The sequence below is a fragment of the Dromiciops gliroides genome, chromosome 5 (genome assembly GCF_019393635.1).
Source record: "Dromiciops gliroides isolate mDroGli1 chromosome 5, mDroGli1.pri, whole genome shotgun sequence".
NCBI classification, from domain to species: Eukaryota; Metazoa; Chordata; class Mammalia; order Microbiotheria; family Microbiotheriidae; genus Dromiciops; species Dromiciops gliroides.
The window spans coordinates 29,933,589-29,954,940 of record NC_057865.1 but is presented as its reverse complement, the minus strand read 5'-3'; the positions used below and the strand labels follow the sequence as shown (position 1 = coordinate 29,954,940).

Sequence of the window (21,352 nt, the reverse complement as noted above, 5' to 3'; positions counted from 1 at the left end):
TTCCTCCAGTTATGATGCCTGGAATACTTTTAGGCATAGAAGAAATCGGGGGATAGAGAGAAATTAAAGATGAGATGTTCCCCTGGAGGGTATGTGGTAGCTTTGGTAAGAAGGACCATCTCATCTTGTGAGAGCAGAGGAAAGGAGGAGAGTGGAAGAGGACAGGTTTTGGAGCTGAGGGGGACCTTGGGGGTCATTTCTCCTCCAGCCTCCTTATTTCAGACTTGAGGAAAGGGAGCCTGGGTTAAGTTAAGCACTTTGACTAAAATAGCTCATATTGCAAATAGCAGCCTCAGGGCTCAAGACACTGGCCATTCTCACTCTACATCTACATACTTGTGTTGAGAAGTAGAGGAGAAAACACTTAGACTGCATTGCTTCAGCTGCATTGCTGACCCTTTTATTGCAGCTTTCTTTGTACAAAGCACATGACTAGCTATCATTCACCCAGACTGTTCCTGCTATCTAGGAACTTGCTGTTGGAACCATTTGGCCCATTGCTCTTGTCAGATAGGAAAGGAAAGAAGTCTACCTAGAAAACAGCTCTGCATAGAGAGGTGGTTGGAATAGATGACCCTCCTGATAGTTTTCTGTTCTGCTTTTCAAGAGAGAAAGATTTGATCGCAGGGGTCTTGCCAAGATAATATGCCTCATTTATGTAGAAATCTTTGTAGCTCCTATAAACCTTCACAGTATAGTTGTTGAACAAATGACTGACTATATACTTACTACTTACACCCAGCAACACCTATTAATCAGTTTTGCAGAATAATTTCATAAATGTTGGATGTAATTTTCTAAGTTATCCTTATATACAGTATTAATTTTTTTTATTCTTTTTTTGAGGGTTAAGTGACTTACCCAGGGTCACACAGCTAGTGTCAAGTGTCTGAGGTTGGATTTGAACTCAGGTCCTCCTGAATCCAGGGCCGGTGCTTTATCCACTTCGCCACCTAGCTGCTCCCCCCCCCCCCAGTATTAATTTTTAAAAATAAATTTTTATTAGTTTTGTTTTTTAAACACTGACATACTTTCCCTGAGTATCTCTCCCCCTTTCCCTTCCAGAGAGCCATCCCATATGAGAAATAGTATTTTTTAAAAGACTAAAAAGAAGGAAAAAGAAAAAATCAGCCTCACTGAGTAATGCATCAAAAAACCTGAAAATATCTATGATGTGCAACCCATGTGGAGGGGTGGAAGTGTCTTCTTCTAGGTCTTTTGAGCTGTGCCTATTATTTGTAATTTTGCAACATTCATTTTTGTTGCTTCTTTCCATTTACATTGTTGTTGACATTATGTGTGTTGTTTTATATGCAGTATTTCTAATGAGAATTCCTTACCGGAGGTAATTTCCTTTGAGAAGATGCATTTGAGAAGATGACTTTAACGTACAAATTAGTAAAGTCCCGTTAAAAAGAAAAAAAAGTAGGAATTGTCTTTCCTCTGTCTTCCAAAGATGTTGGGGACTATCTGCCAGGAATGGAATTAACGTCCAGCATGTATGGATTATATTCTCAAAAAGGCAAATGTCTTGAGACTCTGCTAAGGATAATTATTGAGGAATAAAGGGAATTGTAATTAACTCAGCATCTAAGTGGGTGGTGGGTTGGGGGAGCTGACTTTTTTTTTCTTAATAGTCTATTTTGACTTTTCAAGTAACAAGTATTTTTCAAATTAATCTGTCCCGTCAACTGTTTTACAACACCCCCCCCCCCAAACTGATCTAATTTTTTTTTTTGGTGGGGCAATGAGGATTAAATGACTTGCCCAGGATCACACAGCTAGTAAGTGTCAAGTCTCTGAGGCCACATTTGAACTCAGGTCCTCCTGAATCTAGGGCCAGTGCTTTATCCACTGCGCCACCTAGCTGCCCCCCTAGTCAAATGCTTTTAAAGCATATAAATAAAGTGCAACTAAGAATACTACTGAAAGTCACTCCTACATATATGTTAAAGTTATATGAGATGATGAAAAATGTGATTATATATAGAGCACTTTGTTAGGTCATCTGCCATATGTTACTATCAGATGAGGTGCTGGACAAGAAAACATGTTTGCCTAATTGCTTTTTGGTATTCTAGAAGGTCACAAAGTCCAATGAAGAATCTCTGTTGATCTCAAAGGTTTTCCAGATTTGTATATGTGTGGGAGTTTAGAAACAACGCATAGACTCCTCCGATGAAAGATATTCATAGTGTGACATTGCTGTCATCTTCCCCACTGGAAATGAAGTCGATGAAAAGCACACATCCAGACTTTGTTAGGCATATATTGCACACGTATTATTTTTGTATATATGTATATTTATATGCTTCTGCGTGCTTGTACTAGTTACTTAGGACTTAGCTACTAATTCATAATAAGATTCAGCTCCAGGAGATTCCCCGTTGGGAGTTTTCTGTACTGATGAAATTATAGTTCCTTTGTAGCATTTCTGTATGTGATCAGACATATAGAAGGACTGATATGACATGGGCTGCTCATGGTGCCAGAATGAGACAGTGGATAGTATCAAGAGGCAGGCAGTCCATGACACACTAGATGTTCTAGACAAGCTTTACATTTCAGTTATTAGTATTTTTGCACTAGACATAACTAGTTGAAGATTAGCAGCTGTTCCATAGTGTGTAGTCTTAGAAAACAAGGTATGGTAGAGGTAAGGCTTGAACCCAAGTTTTTTGAGACTCAGTTATATTGTTTGTCAAATGCTATTTTTCTTCCCTTCTTATTCTACACTGATGTATTTGCCAGAAATTGTCCATATTTTGTCATTCTTTCCTATTTTAAAAATAATGACGTCTCACACTTAGGAGCAACTACATTTCTATAGCAAGATAAGGGAAAACAATTTATGTAGCATCTACTATGTGCCAGGCACCACGCTAAGTGCTTTTTACAATTATCTTGTTTGGTAAAGTATTAAAACAAGGGATTTCATTTATCCCTCAGGAAAGTATTCATATGTGCATTCATTAATTATGGACTATGTACTGCATTGCAAGACCTAGACAGAAACAGGAAGCAAAAACAAGAACAAAATACCTCTTGTCATTTATTTTTAAGAAAAGTGTCGGGACAGCTAGGTGGCGAAGAGGATAGAGCACCAGCCCTGGATTCAGGAGGACCTGAGTTCAAATCCAGCCGCAGACACTTACTAGCTGTGTGACCCTGGGCAAGTCACTTAACTCCAATTGCCCCACCAAAAAAAAAAAAGTGTCACTTTGGTGTCAAAGAACTGTGTATCTGTACATTTCTTATCTTGGAGCTCTTTAAGTTAGCTACTATCATTTGAATTGTTATCTCAGCTGAGTAACCAGAGTGGTTGATCACCACATCAAAAAAGGACATGTCTCAGAGTATTTGTTTTTCTGTGAGCAAGACTGAAGGGACCAATGATCACTGAATGTGTGCAGATAGTTCATCCTTTGTTTTATCTGTCTGCAGTCACCAGTGGAGTAGCAGGTCAGAGTTTTGGGCTGTTTGACTCTGCCCTATTTCTGGCTGTTAAATATTTGGTTGGTCAGCTTGCCTGTGGTCCCCAGTAGGTGTTGCGGGGGCGGGGGGGGGGTTGAACACCAGCTTGACCACCACCAAAGGATGGAATATCCCACCCCCAGTCTCCCCGGCTTTGTTATGTACTCCCTGTGTCCCTGAGGGGCAAGTCATTTCACCTCACATACCTTCATTGCTGACCTCCTAGAGTGGTAGTGTGGGTCCAATGAGATGATGCATATGAATTGCTTTGCATGTGCTAAAGTATAATAGAAATGTCATGACCTCCATCACCATTCAATGACTGATCTGTGTGGTGTGTGTGCTGTGTGGTTCTAGACCACCACAGAGTGACTGCTGTTGGGGTTGATCACTTGGCTGTCTTCCAGGACCCTGATGGTACTTTTTTCTTGTCATTTTATGGTAAGGGTGTCTCACTGGCATAGAGATGAAATGACTCAAGAAGCCAGAGGTGCTGTCAGGAGGACATCCAGATCTGAGAGCCACATGGAAATTTAGATACTGTTCTGATCAGCATCAGGATAAAAGCTAATACTCTGGGAGAGGAATTGCTTAGTATTCTTAATAATGAACATGCTTTTTACCGAACAATCTTCCTTCTCACTCATTTGTGGGTGATGGCATACATTTGTTGAGTAGAATTTCGAGTACATTCTTTCCAGCCATGGAAATGACTGCCCCATGTGGGGAGATGAAATCCACAAATCTTTTTTTTTTCCCCCAGTGATTTATGTCATCAATTTATTTATTTTTAAAAATGATAAATATTTGTATAGTTTTGAGTTCCAAATTTAATCCCTCCTTCCCTTTTTCCTTCCCTTTCCCCTCCCTGAGATGGTAAGCAATCAGATATAGGTTATACATGCACAATTATGTAAAGCATTACTATATGTCATTTTGTACAAGAAAACTTGAATAAAAGAAAAAAAATGAAAGTGAAAAAAGAGTATGCTTCAGTCTGTGTTCCATCAATATCAGTTCTTTCTTTGGAGGTGGATAGTATGCTTCATCATTAGTCCTTTGGGATTGTATTGGATCATTAAGTCATTATTGCTGTCACTGTTTACAATGTTCTCTTGGTTCTGCTCACTTCACTATACATCAGTTCATACAAGTCTTTCTAGGCCTTTTTGAAATCATCCAGCTTGTTGAAATTTACAATCTTAAGGATCATATGTCAGGCTTTTTAGAAGCATAGAGAGCCTCTCATCCAATCTCTCTCTTTTTTTTTTTTTGGTGAGGCAGTTGGTGTTAAGTGACTAGCCCAAGGTCACACAGCGAGTAAGTGTTAAGTGTCTGAGGCTGGGATTTGAACTCAGGTCTTCCTGACTCCAGGGCAGGTGCTCTATCCACTGCGCCACCTAGCTGCCCCCAATCTCTTTTTTTTTAACTGAAGTAACAAGGCCCTGAGACTTAAGTAAGACTTGCTTTGGGCGAGAGCTACTGCTGCTTGGTGCTCTCCTCTCTTGAGTGAGCCCAGTGCTCATCCTGCTGGACCATTCACTCACCTACTCCGTGGTTAGGCTCCAAGCAATGTTTCTTTTTTCTTTCATTGTTTCTTTCTTTTCTTTTTTTTTAAATAGTATGCTTCAATCTGCATTCAGGCTCCATAGTTCCTTTTTTCTGTATGTGGAGAGCATTTTTCTTTATGAGTATTTTGGCATTGTCTTGGATTCAAAGCATTGTTTCTACCTGCTCTGCCTCCCCCCCCCCCCCATGATGTATTCATTTTTGTAAAATTCTGCAAACCAGTGTTCCCAACTCTATTTCTCTCTTGCATTGGTTTGGCTATGAGGTTTACAATATGTAGATGTTAGTAGGTAAGTAAGTAAGTAAGATAAAACCTATAGGAACTCAAATCTACCTGAAACCTACCATATCAATTATATAAAGTTCTCAAGATAAAAAAAAATCTTCCTCCAAATCAGTCCATTGGCTTCCGAGCAGTTAGCGCCACATTTGACAAGGGTTCCCTTTTGCTCCTACATATACAGGGGCTTGGGAGCATTCCCATTCATCGAATAAGACAGCCAGCTGTCTGGAGAAAGGTCTGCTAAAGATTATTCAGAAAAATCCATGTCAACCCCTGTGTCCTTCCAATTCATGGGATAACAAACTAGTCAAGCAGAATGATTGTAGTCTTAATTAATCTAAAACCGTGGTTTGTGGTGTAGGTAACGCTCATTTATTCATGATATTAAAGCATTAAAAATAATGGTGTGTAGCTGGGTGACCCTGGGCAAGTCACTTAACCCTCATTGCCCTGAAAAAAAAACAAAAAACCCAAACCAAAAAATAATGGTGGGGAAAATACTGTCTGTCATGTAAGTTTCAGAATGGGATTTCACTCAGAGGCCATCTAGTCATAGCAGAGAATCCATCCTACCCCTCAAAGGGTCATCTATTACATGTTTGCTGATCTTTAGCAATTAAGTATTTCCTGCTTCAGTCATGGCCCACACTACTTACCTTAAGACAGTTCTAATTGTTTGGAAGGTGGAACAGAGAAAAATAATTTCATGTAAGAATTTTGTTCTGCTTGATGCTTCAGAACATAGCTTTGTGGACAGTGGTGAATAAAACTAAGTTTTTAAAGAATCCTTTTCTCACAACTACAAATTGTTCAATGTTGTGTCTAATAGGATGAGAATTCAGGAGTAAATAAAGCATCACTGTTGTCCGCAAAGAATTTTCTTATCTCATTAGATAAAGGAGGTAGAAGAATAAATAGACATCAGAAGGCAGCTCTGTGGTGCAGTGGATAGAACTCTGGGTTTGGAGTCCAGAAGTAGTGAGTTCAAATCCTTTCCCAAACATTTAGCAGGCGTGTGATTGTCCTCAGTTTCCTCATCTGTAAATTGAAAAGATCTCTGTGTATGGTCTGTGAGCTTCCTGACTGAGGCCAGCTCTCCCTTACGATCTTAGTCCTTGAGAAGTTGGGGCAGTTAAGAGTTGGGGATGTATGTATGAAGGTTCTGTTTCTGGAGCCACAAGGGGCTCTTTGGTGATCTTTGTATGACTGTGGCCAATTGATGTCCAACCTCCGTCACTGTTGTAGTAGGGAGATTGACCCTGCTAAAAGGGACTTAGTAGGAACTGCATGTGTAAGCCATACTATAGGTGCTTTGGATGATGGAAGGATGTAGAACAAAGTGAGAAGTGGGGAGGAAGTAAGTGTTTGTGAGAATATTGAGGGAAGAGCAAAAGAGGAAAGTTTGGGAATAGTTGGAAGTAGTACATTTTAAAGGATAATTGCCTCTTTCAGAGTTAACTGCTATTTCCATACATTTGAACAATGGCATATAAATGAAACCTTACCACTTGGAAAGCCCTGTGCTAAGCGTTGGAGTACAAAGCCCTTGCCCTCAGGGAGTTCCCATTCTAATGGAGAAGACTACAACATGGAAGGTTTTGACTGTAGGTCAGATGGAAGGTCAGTTCTCTTCTTTAATGTCACTTCCATTGTAGCAGGCCTGGTAGTCTGGTAGATACCGTTATTCCCAATATCCTGGGCTTGTGGCAATGTTTGGACTTGCCTTGCCCCTTGTCACCTCCTGTTTCTTTTTTAGGGTCCTTTGCTGCTTTATAGTAGATAGAATGTTGGGTTTTAAATCAGGAAGATCTGTGTTCAAATCTTACCTCAGACTCTGGTTATATAACCCTAGAGCAAGACTTCTTAAACTATTTCCATTTGCGACCCCTTTCTGCTCAAGAACTTTTTTTAAACTTATTTTTTATTTTTTATTTTTGGTGGGGCAGTGAGAGTTAAGTGACTTGCTCAGGGTCACACAGCTAGTGTCAAGTGTCTGAGGTCAAATTTGAACTCAGGTCCTCCTGAATTCAGGGCCAGTGCTTTATCCACTACACCACCTAGCTGCCCCCTGCTTGAGAACTTTTTATGAAAACCCAGGTATATAGGTATGTAAAATAGGTATATGTAACCTTTTACTGTTGTTGCCAAGTTTTTGGCGACCCCATATGGGGTCCACAGTTTAAGAAGCTAGGCCCTAGAGAAGCTAGTCTTTCTCAGTTGCTTCCGTTTCCTTATCTTCCAAGTGGTAATAATCCTTGCTTTGTACACCTTAAAGCTCTGTGTAACTTACCGTTACCATCCCCACCACTTAGAGAGTGTTTGCTTAGGTTGTTTCTTCACTCATTTTTTTTTTAGCCAAGCGCTAGGAGATGCATAGGATGAGCTCTCTCTTCTAGACATCCCTGATGAGGGTCAGTGTGTTAACAGAGGGATCCACATGGAGATGAAGAGCAGATTTCCTTGCTTCCAGTTGTGGTGTTTCATTCTGAACAGTAGAGTCATTCAGGATTTTCATTTCTTTTTTTGAAAACATAAAAGAAAAAAGCTCTTAACTTTGTTGATCTCCTTACCCCCCCATATAAATATCTTATTATTTTCCAGTTACATTTAGAGATAATTTTCAATGTTTGTTTTTATAAGATTTCTAGTTTCAAATTTTTTTCCATCCCTCCCCTCCCTCCTCCCTCCCCAATACAGCAAGTAATCTGATATAGATTATATATGTACAATTACATTAAACATATTTCTGGGGGCAGCTAGGTGGCACAGTGGTTGGAGCACCGGCCCTGGATTCAGGAGGACCTGAGTTCAAATCTGGCCTCAGACCCTTGACACTTACTAGCTGTGTGACTCTGGGCAAGTCACTTAACCCCAATTGCCTCACCAAAAAAAAAAACCCACCAAAAACATATTTCTGCATTAGTCATGTAATGAGAGAAGAATCAGAGCAAAAAGGAAAAACCTCAAAAAAGAAAAACAACAGCAATGACACAAACAATAGAAATAGTGTGGTTCAATCTTGCATCCATATTCCAGAGTTCTTTTTTTTTTTTTTCTGGATTTGGAGAGCATTTTCCATGAGTCCTTTGGAACTATCTTGGACCATTGTATTGCTGAGAAGAATCAAGTCTATCACAGTTGATCAACACACAATGTTGTTGATACTGTGTACAATGTCCTGGTTCTGCTCATTTCACTCAGCATCAGTTCATGCAAGTCTTTCCAGGTTTCTCTGAAATCTTCCTGCTCATCATTTCACCACAACTTGTTCAGCCATTCCCAAATTGATGAGTAACCCCTCAATTTCCAATTCCTTGCCACCACAAAAAGAGCAGCTGTAAATATTTTTGTACATGTGGGTCCTTTTCCCTTTTTTATGATCTCTTTGGGAAAAAGTCCTGATAGTGGGATTGCTGGGTCCAAGGGTATGCACAACTTTATAGCCCTTTGGGCATAGTTCCAGACTGCTCTCCAGAATGGTTGGATCATTTCACAGCTCCATGTTGGTCTCCTTTATACCATGAATGCCATAAAACCAGCAAAAAGCTTCTCATGGTTAAATCCAGGGTGGCTTTGTTGGGGCTAGGAGCAGAAAGAAGAGGAGGGAATTGTCTTTTAGTCTTAATTTCAGCATATACTTGGAATCACTTGTCTGTTTTTAATGTTAAACTGTAGCGTCAAACGACATCATCCTGCTTTATCTAAGAGAGGAATGGAGCACAGAGTTTTGTTTTGTTTTTTTCTAGGGCAGTGAGGGCCAAGTGACTTGCCCAGGGTCACACAGCTAGTGTCAAGTGTCTGAGGCTGGATTTGATCTCAGGTCCTCCTGAATCCAAGGCCAGTGCTTTATCTACTGCGCCACCTAGCTGCCCCCTAAGCACAGAGTTTTATTGCACAGATTCTGTCTGCATCAGGCCCTGTGCTAGCCACAGATGTGAAATAGTCTGGCCTCCAGGAGCTTACAGTCTAATTGGAGAGACAGCATATATACAGGTATATAGAGAGTAAAATGCCAGGGTCCTAGCAGTGGAGACTTGTTTAGAAGAGTGTTTTGGAGGTGACCTGTGAAGGAAGGGGGAAGGGATTTGAAAATGACCATATGGCCCTGCCCAAATCCTCCTCTTCCACTCCTCAGGGATTAAAGCAAAAGCAAAGTTTTATTGAGAGCCCAGAGAAGAGCAAGACTGACCTCTGGGAAAGCCAGAAAGTGGCGCATTAACACTGCTTTCTCCAAGGCCCTTTCTAAATTCCTGATCTTTCAGAGTCCCAGGTAAGCAGATTCTTTTCCACTGCGGCTTTCTTGCTCCTCCCAGCAGACATTGATTTCCAGGTGGAATTCTCTGAACTGGCGTCGTCCCCTCTCAAAGCCCGCATTGCTTGGTCATTGGACCCGGTATTGGTTCTCACAGAAGGGGCAGTGTCGAGAGTTTTCTCTGACCGGCAGCATCACAGCCCTACTGATACAGTTAGTTCTACACTGGTGACTGTGCCTTGGTTGCCACTTTTGCTGACCTGGTCTCAAAAAAGACTTGCTGTCAGAGCAGTTTTCTAGGTTTAGATGTGGTGGTGATGGTAATAAAAATAGCATTGACACTGTGCTTGAAAATTTGCAGTGTATGTGATCTCCTTTGATTCTCACTCCAACTTTGAAGGCAGGTGCTGTTGTTAGCTTTATTTGGCAGATGAAGAAACTGAGGCTGAGCAACACAGCTAGGAAGTGTCGGAGTGTCGAGGCTGGATTAAACGCACGTCTTCCAGATTCCCAAGTCAGCACGCTCAGCGCTGTGCTGACACTTGGAGATCCTAAATAACGATGGCCTCCTGGCAAGGGTGTCCTGCACGAGACAGAGTTTTCCTCACTTGTTCTCGGATTGATTAAGCACCTCACTCACTCCCAAGTGTTGAGGAGTCTTTGTGGAGTCCCTGGGTGGGATTTCTCAAATCTCCATCCTCCAGGACATTGCCCAGGGGAGCACCTTAGGCTGGGGGCGGGGCTGGGTTGTACTGGTGGCTGAAGGAGGCCGTCCGGGGACTGACTCACGTAACTGGGCTTTCCTTGTCTCTTGTAGGTGGTGTGATTGCTTATATCAGCTCCTCCAGCTCAGCCTCCAGCCCTGCATCTTGTCACAGTGAGGGTTCCGAGAGTAGCTTCCAGTCCTCCTCTTCTTCAGTTCCGTCCTCCCCAAACAGTTCTTCATCATCAGACTGCAATGGCAGCAGTGGTGCTGAAGGGGCCTCCAAGAGCGACCGGACAGACAGCCTGGTGAAAACCAGCAAATCTGGGGTCGCTGGCATGAGCAAGGGTCCCGCAGGGGCGACAAGTAAGTGTTTCTCTGTTATTTGGCTGTAACTGCTGCCACGTGAGGGCTCTGCAGCCCTTGGTCACCCCTCACCTCCTGTGCCATTTCATAGACTGACTCTGATGGGCCTCTTGGGCAGTCATTGTCCTGTGCTGGGTTGGTCCTTTTTCTTGGCTCCGCTCCTGGTATCTCCAGGCTGAGGTTGGGTAGCCCCGCCAGCCTGCCCATCTGGCTCTTTGCTCCTAGCTTCTTTTCATCTAAACAGCTTTTCCTGAGTCCTCTCTGCGCATAGGGTTTCAAGTAATAAAGTAGTTGGAGCCACCACCAAGGGCCCTGTTTTCATAATACAGCTCAAGAGAGCAGAGCTGCAGGATCTATTTTGGGCAGTTTCACAAAATGTCACTGTGACAGCAAAGCCTCATAGAATACCTTTGGGTTTGAGAATTTGTTGCAGAAATTACTTTTAAATTTAAAAGCAAAGATTTATTTTGTGTCCTCTGCCCCTTGGTAGTTGATGCTTTCAAGTTGAATGGGATCAAAATAGTCAATTGCAAAGAAATTCTGACTTTGTGAAGTGTTTGCACCAGCTTTTCACCTGCTGTCTGTTTGTGCCCTAGAATTCAGTGGTATGGTTCTACTGTGTAAAGTCTGTGGGGATGTGGCGTCAGGATTCCACTATGGAGTTCATGCGTGTGAAGGCTGTAAGGTAACGCATGCCAAGGTTCTCCTTGTGCTGGTGGGTCTGCATTCAGAGTGTTGGGCTCTAGGGGGGATGGGGGGCACATGCTCAACTTCCTGCATGGGAAAGAAAGAAAGGAATGGTGACTTCTCCCTTTCACTTATGAAACGTAAGCCTAAAACATTTTGGAGTGTAAAAACATCTTGTTTTAAAGAATATGATTTTTAATTTTGTGAAAATATTCCTTTTCCCTTGGGACCATTCCTAACAAGTAAGACCCCAAAACTGACTGAGAATCAGGCAGTGACTGAGTGAAATTCATTACTGTGCTGTGTGAAGAGGGGGGAACAAACCCCAATTAAATTGATCTTGAGATACTTGTATCAGATCCATCAGGCTTGATTGGCTCTGGAGAAAGGCATGGTGGGTTGCCACTTGTAAAAACGAAGGTCTTGGGGCAGCTAGATGGCGCAGTGGATGGAGCACCGGCCCTGGATTCAGAAGTACCTGAGTTCAAATCCGGCCTCAGACACTTAACACTTACTAGCTGTGTGACCCTGGGCAAGTCACTTAACCCCAATTGCCCCTCAAAAAAAAATGAAGGTCTTCAATCTTATGGCCAGCTTCTTCCATTAGTCCACACCTGAAGCACTTTGGGAAGTGACACTGACCCTTCCTGAGCAAGAGAGTGCGGGGGAATATCTTCTTCGTTCTAAAGCTTCCTCCATCAGAGGTGTCCAGGTGCATAAATGGAGTCTGGCCACATGCTCTGGCTCCATTTGGGTTTAGAACTCTAAACAGTCACATTTGGTCAAGTGGGCCAGCCGAGACGATGAATTCATAGGGCGAGACAGGAGAGCTCATCTCGGGTGGCTCCTGAGCAGTTGTGAGGCTGGCTGCCTAACAGGTCTGGCCAGGATTGTTTTAATCGATCCAGCAGCATTTTCCCTACTATTTCTAAAGATTCTATTTGTAAATCAAGTTAATAGCAAAACTGAGTCTCATTGCTCTCATTGTACAGCTGGAGGAACTGAAGCCAGAAAAGGTCATGTCTTGCTGGAGAGTCCATGAAAACCACCTTTAGACTCAGGCTCTTGTCTGGCGACTGTGCTGGACGAATGGTTATCTGGCTTCCGCTGGAAGATGCCCTCTCGGGAGGCAGATGGACCCTTCCTCTTGGGCACAGCCTGATAGCCAGCCTGAGCCTGTTTCTTTGTCATTTCCACCTATTACCCTGTCTGCTTCTAGGCCCTGAGGCCAAATGAAGCAGGTAGAATCCCATCTCCACAGGACACCATCACATACCTGAAGATGAATTACCAAAATTAAACCTTCGTGTCTCCAGGTAGCACATGCCCAGTTTCATTAACTACCTTCCTCTGCAGTGGACTCCAGGCCCTTCTATGTCCTGATTGGCCTCCTCTGGACATTCTCTAGCTGACATGTCCTTAGAACAGGATGCCCAGCACTGGCCGGTGCTCCAGACAAGGTCTGAGTAGGGCAGAAACAGGACCCCCGCCTCCCTCATCCCGGAAGCTGTACCCTTCTGAGTGCAATTGAAGATCCCAGGAGGTTCTTAACAGTCTCCACATCCCCTGCTGACCCACGGAGCTGGCGTCCACCAATATCCCCGGGCCTCTCCCCAAATAAGTGTGTGTGAAGCTAATCTTTTTGTACCCTCAGTATAAGACTTTCTTCTTACCCTGTTGAATTATGTCTTCTTATATTCAGCTAAACATACATCTGCACTTTTTTGAAAACTAGGGTAACATTTTCCCCTCTCTAGCCTTGGGGCAGCCAGGTGGTGTAGTGAATAGAGTGCTAGGCCTGGAGACAGGGAGATTTGAATCCAGATACGACCTCAGACACTTGCTAGCTGTGTGACCCTGGGCAAGGCACTTCACCCTTTTTGCCTCAGTTTCCTCATTTGCAAAATGAGCTGGAAAAGAAAATGGCAAACCCCTCCAGTATCTTTTTCAAGAGAATCCCAAATGGGGTCACACAGAATTGGATATCACTGAAATGACTGAAAACCAAAAAAACCTTGTGGCACCTCCCTCATTTCCCACAATCTTCCCAGTATCCAGGACAGTGGCTCAGTAGTTATATTTTCCTGAGGAAATAGAACTAATCTGAGCCCAGGGCAGCTAGATGCTCTCTTACTTATTTGGGGTATCAGCTCTCTCTTAGTCAGTTTTGTCCTGTCACTTTCAGGATAAAGGTTATTTTCCTTTGAAGAAAAACCAGAAACACATTAATAATTGAGAAACTCTGATTCTCAGTCAGTTTTTATCTTCCCATTCATCTCAAGCAAAGGTCCTGTCCCTTCTTTTGTCCTGCCTTTTCTTCTAGAATAGCCACCCCCCCCCTTTTTTTGTTGTCCTTAACATGCTCTCATCTTAGCCTCAGCTCATTCTCAGCTTTGGCATTCTTCACAGTATTTTTACAGAACTGTGCCACACTCTCACATTCATACTGTTACTCAGTCTTGCTTGCATCCTTTCTCATGACTGGGCATCCACATTGATTTCTTCAGACAAATCCCATTGCCCCTCCTAGTTGGGATTGCTTCCCTTTGTGTCTTTGGATTCTGTTTCTTTAACATCTTCCCTTCCTCTTCAACTAATGTCCCTTAAAGCGTATTAGTCCGAGGAATGCTGAACCCTTTGAAATCTGCTTTCTCAAAATCTAGGATGCCTGTCAAACTATTTCCTATATTTCTTCTCCTCTATCACAAATTCTAGGATAAAGTGTTTACTTTCCCCCAAGGTTCCCATCTTTTCAGCACCAGCGATAAAGTCCTCCCTGTTAATAAGACTCAGATTCAGAATAGAATTTCTCCTAGTTGATCCTTTCACCTTTTGCAAGATGAAATTATTTCTTAGACAAGTTAAGAAGTGATGAGAGAGAGAGCGAGAGCGAGAGTGAGAGCTCTCTCGAGCTCCCATTGCTCCAGTTGGTGTCTGGATACTTGAAGTTCATCATCATTATTCCAGCAAGCCTCTGTGCCCACTTGAGATCTCTTTCTTAAAACTATTTCTTGTTTCTCTCTTTCACCTTCAACCAAATACTCTTTGTCATGCTTCTCCCTCTGATTCCTGGGTTTTCCTTACATAAGTAGACCACCTTAAATACCACCTGCAATCACCCCTGTGGCACACGGGAGGCACTTAGTGAATGCCTACTGTCCTGTTTCATTTAAATGAGATATGCTCATCCAGAGCTATAGTCCAGTCACAGGCCTCCTCCCACCCACATCATTGTGATATGATAACCTATGAAATCAATGGTGTCCCCTTGCAGTAGGGCCTCTATTTCCACTTGCTCATTACTTAAACCCAGAGCATTTGTATGTAGACATATGAGGCCATGAATTGTTTGTATTGCTCCCCTTTCCTGGATTTTGTCTCCTGTGAATTTCTGGTTATCTCAGCTGCAGTTCTGTCTTTGTGACTACTCTCTATAGTATCTAACTTGGAGAGGAAAAATATACAACTTTTCCCTCCTTTCTCCTTTTTAGTTTAAAGCTCTTTTGATTACATTTGTATGCCATCTGATCAATACATTCTCACCAGGTAAGAGTGATGTTAGGCATACTCCATGTCTGGCCAGGAATCTGTCAACCCTGTGTTTCAGAAATCCAAAAGCCATTCTCAGACACCGGTTTCTTTGTCAGCTCTTAACTTGCCTTTAATGGCCAGATGTGAGGAATGCAGTCTGTGCCCCTGTGATCTGAAGTTGTTTGCCTGAGATTGAAGTCTTATCCTTGGCAGATATAAATTCCTGCTGGGGATGTCCTTTGTGCACGGCTGAAACACCAGAAGTAGGCAGTCATCATAAATATGCTAAGTCACACTTACAGTGAGAGAGGCAGCCCCAGAAATGCTGCTGCTGTTCTGCATTGGGAGAGGAGGTTTGCTTGTTGGGAGCTCCCTGCATAATTGGAAGTCACAGGTCTGGGCAAAAAAGGAAAAAAAGATTTTTAAAAGCGTTTGACTATTTGCCATTAACCCAATCAATGCCAGATTTAAAAATCAGTCCACCGACATGTTTTGAGTGTTCGTCAGGCCCTGTGCTTGGCACTGTGGGAATGTCAAAGAAAGAAGTCTTCAGTTCTCTGTCCTCAGATAAGCCACAACGCTCCCTTCCAATAGACTTAGCATGTGACACAGTCCATTAGGTTTGAAGTCAGAGGTTTGGGCTTCAGGTTCTACCTCTGCTGCTGTGCAGCCTTGGTCTGGTCACTGAACCACTCTGGGCCTCAGTTTGCTCACCTCTCAGACGAGGGCACTGGACTCTCTGATCCCTTCCAGCGCTACAAGCCTGTGGTCCATTTTCTTAGGATTCCACTTGATTCCATCAAATGAGCATCAACAAGTCTTCACCTTCACTGCCTACTATGTGCAGGATCCATGTGATAAGATCCTAAGGGTTTATCTCTAAGTCTGTTCAACGTTTTTTTCTGTGGTGACGAAAACTTTGTAAACATTTATCGATGGCCAGAGCAAAACCATCAACCCCCCCCAAAGTGTAACAAAATAACCCAAACAAAGCCCTCAGATGTGTTTGTAGCCACTGGTTACCCTCTGGGGTTTTTCTTTCCTTAGGACGTTGAATGGGGATATGGGGTACATGGAACCACGTGGGAACCTACCTAGGGCATACAGGCAGGGAAATTTGGAACACCCAAGTGGTGTTGGCGGCTCTCAGCAGGTGGTCGTTCAAGAGGTTTAGAGAAGCTACTGTTGTGTATTTCCTGGCATCTCTGCTTAGTTGGCCTTTAAATATCCCGCCATGACCCATAGACATAGTGCCCTGATCAGCAACGCTGCCTGGGGATGGGGTGGATATAGAAGGAGGGAGATCTGGTGCTTGTTGGGGACATTTGCCATTCCTGTGCTCTTGGGCTGCTGACGCTTTGGTATGGTCACTCTCCTGTTTTCCTCCATCCCCGAACAGAAACACGGGCAGTTTGTAGACACACGTGGGAGTGGGATATTGATGGAGGCCAGGATGGATCGGCGTCGATGTTCTTGTAAAGAAGAGCAGATTTTGATTTTTAAAGCTGGTTCTGTGTGTCTCCTTGTTCTCAGGGGTTCTTCAGGAGAAGTATTCAGCAGAATATCCAGTATAAAAAGTGCCTGAAGAACGAGAACTGTTCTATCATGAGGATGAACAGGAACAGGTGTCAGCAGTGCCGCTTCAAGAAGTGTCTGTCTGTCGGGATGTCACGAGACGGTAGGTGCCCTGAGTGTGGAGCCAGCTGTAGGACCTGGCTCCTCTTGCTGGAGGCTTGCCCGCTCCCCCTGCAGGCCACCCAGCCTTATTCCTCGATACCTTTCTAGTGGTGTACAGGGACTTGCCGAAATCACGTTTTCCTGTCTTTGAGAGCTCCCAGCTCTTGAAAGTGGAAATGTCCAGACCCTCTTTTCTCTCGACTGTCCCATGCCAAGTTTTGTCTACATATAGTTTACTTGGCTTCTCCCCAAATAACTTGTTTTCTAATGAGTGTTTTGGGTCTTTGTTACAAAGACACTTTACTTGCTTTTGTCAAGGAGCCCTCAGGTATCATGACTTGATTTCTTGGCAGACCCTTGGGACTCCTCTCCTCATCTCTCTGTTCCCCCATCTAATGTGAATGTCCTTGAATTGCTAGAATTTGGGTGCTAGGAAAGGAGAAAAAGTGTGAAAGATGGGAGAACTCCCATAGTCTGCAGGAGTTGGGACGTCCCATGTAAGCGGGTGACCCACGGGATTGTTGCTGCCCTCTCTCTTCTCTTGGGCTGGCACGTCCTCTTCAGATCTTAGAATACCCCGGCAGAGGTGGGTGTGGGCTTTCTGCCAAGCCATGGCCAGTGGGGAGAGTCCATAGGACTGCACCAGAGACAGTCTTTTTGAGTTACCCAAAAAGGGACATTGCATCAAGCAGTATCTTGAGAATCGAGTTTGACACTTGAACTCTGTAAGATCATCAGGGCTCTGTGTGTGTGTGTGTGTGTGTGTGTGTGTGTGTGTGTGTGTGTGATGTTAATTGAAGATATGGGGTGGGGGGTTTCATACCCATCCCAGACCATTCCAGGAGTGACAATTTGGTGGGTTTTTTTGTTGTTTTTTTTTTGGTGGGGCAATGGGGGTTAAGTGACTTGCCCAGGGTCACACAGCTAGTAAGTGTTAAGTGTCTGAGGCCAGATTTGAACTCAGGTCCTCCTGAATCCAGGGCCGGTGCTCTATCCACTGCTCCATCTAGCTGCCCCTAGGAGTGACAATTTGTAAAGAAGAGAATGCGTTCATATTGGGTAGAGGATAAGGGATGATTAAAAAAAGAATTGAAAATGCTACTATCAGTGACTGCATTTAGATTAATGAGACTTCTCACTGAATGAGTATATTGAATTTTGATGATCTGTGTAAAATAAGAAAGAACTTTTTTTTTCTTCAGGATCTCTAGGCTCTTAGAAAACGGTAGACACCAAAACTGCGGATACTAGAAGAATAGAGTGAATAGTCTTATTTTTTCCATTGTTTTTATGAAAATCTGCAAGTATCTGTTCAGATATCCATTTTTATTGATCTTTAAAAAATTTTCTTCTTTGAGAAGCTGCTTATGTGATGGTTGTTAGGTGTTAAGAGTGAAGTCACTGATGTGTTTTGACAAGGGGGAGATTTTTGAGAAGGGCATGAGCACAGAGCAGAGTGACTTCCTTATGGTCAGTAGGCTGACCTCTGAGCACGATGGCCGCTCATAATGCACTTAGGTGGAGGAGGGAGAGAGAGACTTTGCTGATGACTTATTGGCAGAGGGAACTTCACGTTGAGGACATTCACTCATCCAGTGCAGGTCAGCACCCTTTCTATAAGTGCTTAGAGCATTGGAAGGTCACACAGCCTATGTTTATTAGGGGTGAGACTTGAATCTAGATCTTTGTGCGTGTACACATATATCTGTCATATTGTCTGCATAGCCATCAAATTTAGAGTGATGTGTTTTAGGGGCATAGAGACAGTCCTTAATTAAATGACAAGAAGCTTGCTATATAAAGCAATGTTTGTATTGTTTGACTTAATAGCCATATTTTAAATAAGAATCAGATACCTTTTTCTTCCACAGCTGTCCGGTTTGGTCGAATTCCTAAGCGTGAAAAACAGAGGATGCTGATGGAAATGCAGAGTGCCATGAAGACCATGATGACCAGCCAGTTCAGCGGTCATTTGCAGAGTGAAGCGCTGGTGGAACGTCACGGACAGACGGCCTCACCCGCCCAGGAGCAGCTGCGACCCAGGCCCCAGAGGCAGCAGGAGAGCGTGAAAAGCCCCTCTCCCCCACCTTCCGATTTTGCAAAGGAAGAAGTCATCGGCATGGTGACCAGAGCCCATCAGGACACCTTTATGTATAACCAAGAGCAGCAAGAGAGCCCTGCTGAGGTCATGCAGCATCCTAGGGGAGAAAGGATTCCCAAGAGCCTGGAACAGTATAACTTAAACCACGACCATTGTAGCCGTGGGCTTGGAGGGAGCCATTATCCCAGTAGTGAGAGCCAGCACCACCTCAGCGGACAGTACAAAGGGAGGAGCATCATGCACTATCCAAATGGGCGTGCCATTTGCATTACAAATGGACACTGTATGAACTTCTCCAATGGCTATACTCAAAGAGTATGTGATCGAATACCAGTTGATGGATTTTCTCAGAATGAGAACAAGAATAGTTACCTGTGCAACACTGGAGGGAGAATGCATCTGGTATAGTGATATTGATTATTTTTGTGCTCCTAAAATTGAGGAAATTTCCAAGATTTCTTCATTTTGGTGTGATAATATTGAGTAGTACCTGGAGTCAAAAAAGCCTGAGAGATTTCTGGCACCAATTTTGTGCAGAAATTTAGGTCAGACAATTTGATTTTTTAACAAACATCTTCCAGTTGCTAAATAACTTGATTTCATGAGATTTAGGTGTTGGTATGTGATTTGATTGGATAAGAGTAGAATTTTATGCAAATTATAAATCATGAAGGTACCTTTTTTCTCCTTGGAAATGGTGTTCAAAATTTAAGTCCTCCCCAGCCCCCCCCCCCCCCCCGCCTCAAAAAAATCCCCCCAAAACCACCAAATAAACAAACCCAGAATCCAACATTTAAGTCCTAGAGCATAAGGTATTCTTTAAGACTGTAACTTTCAGGGCTTTTTTTTTTTTTTTTTTTGGCAGGGCAGTGAGGTCTAAGGGACTTGCCCAGGGTCACACAGCTAGTAAGTGTCAAGTGTCTGAGACCAGATTTGAACTCAGGTCCTCCTGAATCCAGGGCCGGTGCTTTATCCGCTGCACCACCTGGCTGCCCCCTACTATCAGGGCTTTTTCTCCTTACAGGTTACATGTTGTTGACTTAGAAAACCAAATGAACATTATCTGTGTTGAATTATATTTTTCTTTATTTCATTAAATGTTTCCCAGTTGCATTTTACAACAACTACATTACAGCGCCACCACTGCCTTCGATACCTCTGCACTATGCCACGCTGCCTCTGAGAAGGAGGGAAGGAACCACTGTGTCTCCCACTTTTGTTGAGTACTTCCAGTGTCTGTTTCAGGACCACTCTTCTCCAGCAAATGAAAAATGTTTCCAAAGAGCCAGTGCTTTTTAAGTCCTGAATATTTCTGGATGGACTAGTATATTAGCATTCTACACTATTGAGTCCAGATATTTTTCTAAGGGAAAATTCTTTTTTTTTTTTTTTTTTACATAAATTTTTTGGGGGAGGGTGGGGCAGTGACTTGCCCAGGGTCACACAGCTAGGAAGTGTCAAGTGTCTGAGGTCAAATTTGAACTCGGGTCCTCCTGAATCCAGGCTTGGTGCTTTATCTACTGTGCCACCTAGCTGCCGGGAAAATTCTTATAGGACAAGCAGCCCCCTTTTTTATGGCACACAAAATTTATTTGTTTATTTAAATAGTGATGTTTTTAAGAAAATGTCTTTTGACCCAACACAAAATCCCAGACTCCCCATCTACAGAGTACATTTCTAAAAACACTTAAGCCAAATAAGGAGCATTTTTGATGCAGAATTTGTACTAGGATTTTCTGTTATTTGAAAGTTAAGTTATTGTAACCCAATCTGTTTTAAGGATTCTCTCAGAAATGTCCATTTGGGGTCAGCTTTGGGGAACGGAGAGCATTAGCATTCTTTCTTCCTTCACAAATTTCTCATTTGCTAATGTTGTGGAATAGATCCGTGAACATGCAGTGTTCATCTCCTGTCTGAGTTCCACCAAGAATAGTGTTAGCATGGGATTAAAAACCCATGTGGTCCTGGTTCAGTACTCTGGTTTTCTCCAGCCAACTCTGTTGTCTGTTGTCTTCTGTCTCCTAAGCAGATGTCTTCTTTAAAAGCCTTCCTTTTCCCCCTGGCATTGGATCTTGTGGAGCTGCCAGCCTGACCATCCCCCTTTAGGCTGAAGGGAGCTTGGCATCAGCTTCCTGCTTGTGGTTTTGTAGCAGTTCCCACAGTCAGAGAACTGTCCTCTTAGGTAACAGTTGAGACGGGTGGGGGTGGGGTGAGTCTGTCTCTTTTTGACTGCCATCTAGCGACATTTTCCTTTCCCCAGCCTATAGAAATTCATTTCCGGTTCCCTCACTGGTGGATTGAACTAGAGATTGGCTCAAAACTGATCCCGCTGTCGATCATGAAACAGACATTGGAATTACTAGAGTGGGAGACAGTGGGTCTTAACTCCTCCTTAGCGGCAGTGTGGAGTGCCAAGGTGTTCAAAGGTGGCATCAGATTAAAAAGGAATTGGGAAATGGCTAACAAAATAAAGAAAAATACATGACAGCATAGCTTACTTTAATCTGTGATTTTCTAAGTCACCTGTAAAGATCATTTCTATTTGAATTTGATGCTCCTGGTGTAGCCAAGAGAGCTGCTGCTCCAGCAGCAGAATGACTGCTTTCATTGACCACTGGCTTTTGCTTTTTCTTTTTTTATTTTTTTTGGTCCAGCTTGAGAAGTGACTTGAATTTTCCAAAATGCTCAATTTAGTTCTCATAGGGAAGG

General features: G+C 43.1%; 1 protein-coding gene across 3 annotated transcripts in view; it reads left to right on the top strand.

Moving 5' to 3' along the window:
* The window catches only part of NR1D2 (nuclear receptor subfamily 1 group D member 2), a 46,839-nt gene that overhangs the window by 8,445 nt on the left and 17,042 nt on the right, over nt 1-21,352 (top strand). For all 3 annotated transcript variants that reach the window (XM_043965622.1, XM_043965621.1, XM_043965623.1), the window contains exons 2-5: nt 10,396-10,647; nt 11,244-11,332; nt 16,399-16,543; nt 18,414-19,045. In XM_043965622.1, coding sequence (XP_043821557.1) covers nt 10,396-10,647; nt 11,244-11,332; nt 16,399-16,543; nt 18,414-19,045 — 1,118 coding nt within the window. The remainder of the gene's footprint in view (nt 1-10,395; nt 10,648-11,243; nt 11,333-16,398; nt 16,544-18,413; nt 19,046-21,352) is intronic.